The sequence below is a fragment of the Dermochelys coriacea genome, chromosome 3 (genome assembly GCF_009764565.3).
Source record: "Dermochelys coriacea isolate rDerCor1 chromosome 3, rDerCor1.pri.v4, whole genome shotgun sequence".
NCBI classification, from domain to species: Eukaryota; Metazoa; Chordata; order Testudines; family Dermochelyidae; genus Dermochelys; species Dermochelys coriacea.
Genome location: NC_050070.1, coordinates 85,138,480 through 85,147,393, shown reverse-complemented (window position 1 = coordinate 85,147,393; position 8,914 = coordinate 85,138,480). Strand labels below are relative to the sequence as shown.

General features: G+C 45.5%; 1 protein-coding gene across 1 annotated transcript; it reads right to left on the bottom strand.

The window, feature by feature from the left end:
• Positions 1-1,587: 1,587 nt before the first annotated feature.
• On the bottom strand, positions 1,588-2,976 carry GPR6 (G protein-coupled receptor 6). The gene has a single exon (XM_038396563.2). The coding sequence runs from the start codon at positions 2,950-2,952 to the stop codon at positions 1,969-1,971; it is 984 nt and encodes a 327-aa protein (XP_038252491.1). The 5' UTR covers positions 2,953-2,976; the 3' UTR covers positions 1,588-1,968.
• Between the last annotated feature and the right edge of the window lie 5,938 nt (positions 2,977-8,914).

Genomic DNA, 8,914 nt, shown 5'->3' with positions numbered 1-8,914 from the left:
TTTAATTACTGGAATGATAGTTCCTATCTAAATCAGAAAACCTATTGCAGTCTCAATGTATAGTTTTGATGGTATTCAGTCTGAGATAACAAATTATAAAGCTAAATCCTAGAAGGTGGTAAGTTTTATTGACTGCTCCTAGCCACCTGTTGGTCATCTCTCTTGGCGATTAATTTTGTTAAATAACATCTGAGTACAAAAATACTTCAATGGAGTTAAAAGAGGGATGAATTTGGCCTTGTGTGTACTGACGTGTTCAGAATTTTCATTTGATGGGCATTTTGACATATCACAAAGGCTACTTTATATCAACTTTATAACAACACCAGATTAAGGCCTTTGATCAGGGAGATATTAATGACTGATGCTGTCACTTCTATGACTGATTATTGTAATATTTATTTGAGGATCTTCCAAAAACTTTCAAAAAACTGCAGCTGATACATAATAAATAAATTTTTTACTAATAAGGGTTATGAGAGTCTGGGTTCTAGTTGTTTGATCATATTACTCTTAAACTGAAAAGTCATTCATTACCAATAATATTGTTATTAACAGTATTTTGGCTTTAATATAAATTTAAAAATACTGCTCGAGAATCTCTATGACTTACTATGTTCTTATGGCCCTAGTCATTCCAGGAGATGAGTGTTTGTTTGGTGGTTTGCCTTGGGTATAGTTTGGAAATATTAGAGGCTACATTCTTTAATATTTATGCCCTATATACATGAATAGAGGTTTAATCTGTTGCAGCCTTTAACTAAAAGTTGAACTGGTAAGTGATAAATCATAATTTCACTGAATTTAAATAGTAAATTGTCCAGCAATATTTTTGAAGTGTGCTGCATATACAATGTAGCATTACTAAAAGAATCAGTTGTCTAGGAATTTGATCTTCAGTGACGAAATCCTTCAAAGCTTACGTGTAATGTTCACCTGGCTCCTGGCAAAAATCACTCCACTAAGCCACTGGGTTGTCAGAAAATTTTAAACTGCTCCAAGACAGGCAGACAACAAAGCTGCACTTACGTGATTCTTCCATGTTAGTGTTAGAGTTCAATCAAGCAGAGGGAAAGAGAAACACATTTAGCTTCAGAATGGTAGATGGTCATATAAGCCAATTTATGATGGCCTTGTACAGGCTTTTAGGGAATCAACTGATTTTTTCCCCCAAATCAGCTGATTTTATTTCTCCTTTAAGGGGCGAAATAAGGGAGTTTAGGCTGAAACTGAAAAGCATCTTGGATATTTTTCCCTTAATTTTTTAAATTGTAATATTTTAATATGGACCAACCTATGAATAAAAGATGAGACCCTGTGAGAATTGGAGAAAAAATCAACAAGATATTTAAGGAAGATAAATAAATACTAGTCAGGATAATGAAAGAAAACAATCAAAAATAGCAATTAAGCATTTTTGTGAGATATTTCCTCTGCATATGTAAAATATAGTAGTTTCCTTAGATACAAGTACAGGGTGAGCTTTTTAGAGTAAACAAAAAGGGATCTTGCTCAGCTTTCATATCTCTGTAATCAGTTAAACACACAAAATAAAATTACATGTTCAATGCATTTATTTCTTTGTGTACAAAATGTTATAATCTGTCAACATTGTGCAGCAAAATATACTCACACCTAAAATACATTTCACTTCCCTTCTCTCTGCCCTTGGAAGTAGCAACACTGTTTGGCACTTCAGCAGCTAGAAATAAAGTGCTATAATTAAGCAGTATTGGAATGTCTTCATTTTACAAATGTGATGTACAATTCTGTGTGCAACCACATTTTTTTTTACAGACGTGAAAGCTCCATACCTGAACATTCCAAGGAATACAAATATATGTACATAAAGTGCTAAGGGTTAAGCATGTTTTCAACAACTTCACAACATGGATCTAGTTCATTATAGGCACTGTAATTTACTAAGTAGCTTGTCTCTTTGGGCAGCACTAAAAAAAGAAAAGTCACTTAGACATCACTGGGCGATCTTGAACGAAAGGACACTTTAGACTGAAAGCAGCCACAAAAAAGAACCCACATGGCCCTCTGAATTTCTTGGTTTCTGTAGGCATAAATGATAGGATTGATCATGGAGTTGTAAGTAGCAGGTAGAAGTGTGGCATAAGTGTACACAGAAGGGTAGTCAAGATCTCCAACTACACAATAGATTGCAAACGGTAACCAGCTTGCTCCAAAGGTCCCAATAATTATAGCAAGCGTAGAGACTCCTTTTTTAGTAGCAACATAGTGAGATGCAGTCAAAAAATGTTGCTGGAGAGCTATCTGATGTGCGTGCCTGCAAACTATTTTGCAGATTTTAATGTACAGATGAAGCATGATGATAAAAACCAAAAAGAAAGAGGCAGACAGCAAAGTCACGTTACTTTTGGTCAAGGGTCTGACAATACTGCAGGATGAATAGTCATCTAGACAATTCCAGCCTAGAACAGGTAGTAGTCCCAAGCAGAGGGACACCCCCCAGGTAACCATCAGCATCATATGAATGCAGAGGACCGTCGTCTCTGAGTAATAAGTCAGTGCATTGTACAGGGAAAGGTAGCGGTCAACTGTGATGGCTAACAAGCTACTCACAGAAGCAGTGAAGGAGGCAACTAAGAATCCAACGGTAATAAGGCTAATGGTCTCTGACTGGATCACATATTGAAAAACAAAATTCAGGATTAAGCCAACGCCAGCCAGTAGGTCCGCTGTGGCCAGGCTCCCAATGAGCACAAACATAGGGGTTCTCAGGGTGGGAGTGTAGACTATAATGGCCACCACGATGGCATTTTCACAGGCGATGATGGTCCCGGAGATGCAGAGCACAACGTCCCAGGGGTTGATGGCAAAGACGGGGAGCTGCGAGGAGAGCTCCAGGGACGAGTTGCCATCGCTGGCTTGCATGCGGGCTAACGGGACCCCGGGGCCGTGGAGCGAGCCGCTTTCATTCATCTCTGCCGAAGCCAGGTGCGCCGCCTGCGAGCAGAAGAGGCGAGGAGGCAAATCAGCACAAAGTGAGCAGCGGGGGCAGCTGCAGGCTCCCTTCCCTGCCGCCGGGCTGCCGGGAGAGGACAGGAGCGCACCCGGCGGGGCGGGTCACGCCTGAGAGGGAGGGAAACGCGCCCGGGGAAGGGGCGGCCAATACCCGGGCAGAGTAAAGGCCAACGCCCCGCCACCAGCGGGAAGGCAGGGAAGCCACGAGGCAGCGGCTCAGAGCCCTGACCGCGGTGCTGAACCCGCCGCTCCCCGCGCCGGCCGCTGAGCTGAGCCCAGCCCGGGGTGCGCTCGGCCCGGCGCGGGGCCGGGGCGCTCCAGCTTTTGCCGCCCCAAGCTGTGAAAAAAGAAACCCGCCGCCGCGGCGGGGGGGCAAAAGGAAGACGCCGCCGCCGGCTTCCCGCCGCCCCACGCACCCGCTTGCTGCCGGGAGCCCGCCCCGGCCCAGGCGCGGGGTGGCTGGGCACAGCCCGGGGCAGGCGGCGGGGCTGCGGCCCGAGCCGGGCTCCGCAGAGCCGCGACCCGGGGCGGGCAGTTGCACCGGGTCCTTACGTGGGATCAGGGCGGGCAGGCGCTTCTCATGAGCCGGCTGCCGAGCGGGGGGCCGGGGCGGGCGGGAGCCGGAGCCGGAGGCAGCCGGAGGAGCGGGCAGGGGCAGGGGCAGGCGCAGGGGCAGGGGCGCTGCTGCTCCTGCTGCCGCCGCCGCCGCCGCCTCCCGGGTGTGTGAGCGTGAGGGGCTCGCGGGCGGCCGCGGGCTTGTTCCCAGTGTGACGTCAACGGCAGACCGCGGCCAGGGGCAGAACTCCGGCGGCGGCGGCACGTGGCCCCGGGGCCCAGCGCGGAGGGGAGGGGGGGGAGGCACAGCCGCCGCCGGGCGGGGGAGGGGCAGAGACAGCAGCGCGCGGGGGAGGGGCAGCGGGGCGGCCGCAGGGCGGGAACCGGCGGGAGAGGAGGAACGTGGGGACCGGCAGGGGGCAGCACTGAGGGCGGGCGGAGAGGCAGCCGCGTAGAAGGGACGGGGGCAGCGCTGAGGGAGGGGCCCCGGCGATGGGAGGACTGAGGGGCGGGCGGAGGGGGCAGCGTTGAGCGGGAGGGGAGGGAGCTGGGCGCGGCCCAGGGAGTTAGAGGGCAGGAGATGGCAGGGACTGGGGCTTCCTCCCTCCCGTCCTGCAGAGCGAATAGCTCCTCGTGGTGAAGCCCCGCTAGGAGAGGCAGCAGCGCAGCTGCCCGTTGGGGGGCGGGGGGCGGCAATAGAGCAAGAGATGCTCAGAGGAGCTTCCCGGGGCTGAGCTGAAGGGCAGGGAAAGGCCCCCGGCCCCCATTTCTCCTTCCCCTCTTGGCCCATCTGAGCAAGCTGGCTCATCGTGGGGGGGGGGGCTCAGAACGGCTGGCCTGGGTCATCTAGCCCAGGAGCCTGGCTGCCCACCATGGCCAATGCCAGGTGCCCCGGAGGAAAGGAAGGGAGCAGGGAACCATCGAGGCATCCAGCCCGGCGCCCGGCAAGCCAAGCGGGCGCTTTACTGTGCAGGCCTCAGTGCGATTTTCATTCCTGCATAGGTTAGCAGCGCCAGCCCAGCTCCAACAGGAGCCGAGGGAAAAGCCTGTTGCTTTCTTGGCAACAGACTTTGCCCTGTGAATTGTCGCCGCATAAAGCAAGTAGCTGTACCGACCGAGGGAGCGCTCCGCTGCACCATGCTACAGCAGGCAGGGGAGTTTTCCAGGTCGTTCATGGTCGCCGGCACAGTCTCAAATTGATTCCCTTACAAATAATTGTGTAAGGCCAACAATAAGTCTAGATCACTGACTGTATTAAGGACTTTGAAAAGGGGCGCACTGTTTACGCACATACTATATATTTCACAGTCACTGGGGTCTAACAGCCCTAGCTAACGCTACCTGAAAAAACAGGGTTCAACATCATTCACCAACATAATGACAGGTCTCAGAGTAGCAGCCGTGTTAGTCTGGAGTCGCAAAAAGCAAAGGAGGACTTGTGGCACCTTAGAGACTAACACATTTATTAGAGTATAAGCTTTCGTGAGCTACAGCTCACTTCATCGGCTCTGTTTTTTCCACCAAATGCATCCGATGAAGTGGGCTGCAGCTCACGAAAGCTTATGCTCTAATAAATGTGTTAGTCTCTAAGGTGCCACAAGTCCTCCTTTGCTTTTTGCACTATAATCATGAAATTAAATGAAGCTACATGTATATTACTGGCTCTCTCAAGAATTAAAAAAACAAAACAAAAAAAACATCACCCAGCCAACCCCCACACACTCAACTAAGAACTATCAAAATAATATCTTAAAGAGAAATCCAGAGATGCATACTTTGAATAGACAACTTTCTTTGAAGTGAGAAAGAGATGCTGTGGTTAAAATTACATCTCTATTATGATTCTCCCCACTCAGAATCGTACGTAACAGCCTAATGAATAGTCCTTAGGCAGAAGAGATCTCCTCTTCAATATTCACTTGTGTTTTGTTTGCATCTAATTAATTTTCATTATTCTTGGATAATGGACAAATATTAAACAATATTTCTTCTGACCTAAACTCAGGTGTCTGATAGATACAGTTCTCAAGTTGATTATTACAAAACAAAAATAAGATTTAGCTAGAAGATAAAACCTAGAGCATATTCTATATCACGTTGCTGTTTATTTGGGAAGAAAAATCCAGTTTCTCCTTTTTTTCTGGCTCTTCTTTTCCTTCTTTGTTTGTATGGATTTCTCTTTGGAGCTCTATCCATACTCTCTCTATAGGCAAGATCTTGGAAGTTTTGTGTTTGTACACCACCTAGCACAATAGGGTCGGTCCAACCTGTCATTTTGCCTGGTAGTAGCAATATGAATATTAAATAATAATAATGGAAGTCGTTGTTTGGTTAGCAGTCCATAAACATTCTTTATTTTCCTTTTCCAGTAAGAAATAATATTCCATGGGTGACAACCTGCTCAACAATGTGGATACCTTCACAGCTTTTCCTAAGGCTGACCCCAAAATGATGCGATCACAACAGATTGAAGTCAATTACATTGGAAAGAAGGGTGGGGATTGTTTCTCAGGCTCCCTTTTTGCCCTCTTCCATTCAAATAGCACTAGCATCCAATATGTGCCCTCTATTAAAAGATAATAGCTGGGGAAATAAAGTGTTTGTAGCTGTTTGTTTCATGGTGATTATTGTCTCATTCATTTTATTTAATTATGTATTAATTAGATAATGTGTGTAAAAAGCTTTGATGATAAAAAGTAGTTCATAAAAGTGCTAAGTATTATTTCTGACTAGTTGTAGGTTGCTACCAATTGTTCTTTTGCATCTGATTATTTGGAACAAAGCAAATCTTTTAAAAAAATCCCATTTCACAAGCACATTTGAACTACAGAAGAGTCATTTTTCTCTCTCCAACATAAGGAATCCTTAAAATAAAGAGAAAAAATGTGGATACACAGATGGTGAACTACACAATGCTGACATTTCAGATATTTCCATCCAGCTGGTGTGAGAGAGCTTTTTAAACATTTCAACACCCATTTATATACATCTTAAAGTGTATGAGTGGTGAGCTTACCTCATCACATTGTGTCATTATTTACCAGCATCTGGTTAACATTTCCCCTTTGCTGATCTTTTAGATTTATGTACAGATTCTATCTGCATACATACTGCACCACTAATGCTACTAGCAAAAAGCAAACTTAACAGATACCCAGGTGCCATTTAATATATTGGATACAGAACTTTCATCCCATCTTACACAATCACATTTTCTCTTTCATACGTAATGTTTCCCATGGGTTTTTCTGGCTCTGCTTCTTCTTTTACAAATTTTTTCAAGCACTTGTTTTGCTGTTTCCTCTCTGTATATATTATATACAGTAATTATTTTACCAGTGCTACTGAAAAATCTTTTTACTTGTTGTGTAACTGTGCTATATATGATTACATAAGCACAGAAATACAGCGATATAAATAGCTGTATCACAGAAATATAACTATACAAATTGCCATACCACTTATTTTTAGTTTTCTGTGTTTAGGATACATCTTTTTCCTATTCAAATAAAACTGCATTGTCAAATGGATGTTTATGAGTAGTTGTAGTAGTCACATTTTATTTTTGAATTGCTGGTATTTTACACAGGGCCAAATTCAGCCCTAGTGTAATCAGGTGAAATCTGACAAACGACATTGCACCTGCTTACGTGAGGGATGAACTTGGCCCACACTCTAAGGCTATGTCTATTCTGCCTCACAGTTCAGACTACAGAGGTGTGATGAGCAGGACACACCAAAGTACTGCACTGTAACTCCATGTAGACACAGCAGGCAAAAATGAAAAGGTTCCTGAGTCACCTCCATGTAGTCCTATTTGAAGAGAATTACATTCATGTAAACTAGGAACTGTTTAGTTTGTGCCCGGGGGAGTTACAGTGCAAGATCCACACGGGGGAGTTACAGTGCAGCACTTTGGTGCACACTGCTATTCATGCAGTGGTAGTCTGAACTGCTGAGCAGTGCAGTCAAGCGCTAAGTTGAAGCCTTATTTCTGAACAATCATGCGTTTCTTTCACATTGAAAAGAAAATGTAAAAATATATAAATAGATGCAGAAAATTAAACTGAAGCAAAAACTAAAAATATCTTGCCTTGATATAGGACCTTTCATTCAGGGATCTCAAAATGCTTTATAAACAATAATGAATCCTCACAATTCCTCTACGAGATAGAAAGATTATGTCCATTTAAGGCCGAGTAAAGAGAGAGGTCAATTGACTTTCCCAAGGTCAATCAGTGACAGAAACAGTACCCAGGAGGTGCAACTTATAGTTCTCTGCTCTTAACACTAGACTTATTACGTAGTCTAGTAGTTCATCCACTCAGGTAATGGAGTACACATGAAACTTAGAAATAGCATTAACCTTTCTGAAGTCTGTGCAGACTAGAATAGTGCCATCTGGTTTACAGGCCAGGCCAACTTGGCTTTGTGAATTGCTGTGAGATTCTTCAATGGCTCCTAAATCCAGCATGGTGCAGAGCTCCTTTTTTTAAAAAAATTAATTTATTTATTTATTTATTTATTTTAAAGCAGTCAATAGTTCTCCCAGACATGTTGCCCCAGTTCTGGTCATGATGTTGAATTATTAGATGGGTTTATTGCAGCTGAGATGACAATATCTCAGAGAAGTTGTCTCACTTGGGTCCCTGGTCCCGGGCAGAATTTCACCCTTATCTGTACAGAGTCAGGGTCCTGCAAGACAGATATTTAGGGGCCCAGTACTGGCTCAAATGGATAAAGAGGGATAAACAAGCCCTCCTGGCCCTTCCCTGGTTTCAGGAGGTTTATATGATAGACTTCCTGTCTAGTCCACCTGGTTTCATAATTAATGTTCCCCACCTGCTGTATTACTTCATATGGTCCCTGCCACTTGAATAGTTTGTGAATAGTTTGGACTCTGCCCTGGGGAACAGAACAAGTCCCCAGGTTTAAATACATGCATACATGCCCCTATAGGCTCACCCCAGGATCTGCTGAGCACTAAGGCACCCCAACCCCTGCACCCCCTCCTGAACCCCAACCCCCTGCCCCAGCTGGTGAAAGTGAGTGAGGGTGTGGGGGGGCAGGAGAATGGAGTGAGCAGGGTGGAGCTTCAGAGAAGGGGCAGGGTAGATCCTGGGTTGCTCTTAAATTCAAAAAGTGATCTTGGGAGTAAAAAAAAGTTGGAGACCACTGCCTTACAGGCTCAACTTTCTGTCATCCCACTACACTCAATAAAGGGGCATTTGTGATACAGGTGTCCTAGGTGCCCACCTGAAAAGCAAACTCCCACTACTTGCTGGGTGGGTTCTGGCCCTGGGCCTAGTAGTTAAGGTAGCCCCTCCCTACGTAGCCTGCCTACTCCCACTCCCGGTTTTCCTGG

Coding starts and splice junctions, on each gene's coding strand:
- GPR6 (XM_038396563.2), bottom strand. CDS start 2,952: ATGAATGAAAGCGGCTCGCTCCACGGCCCCGGGGTCCCGTTAGCCCGC.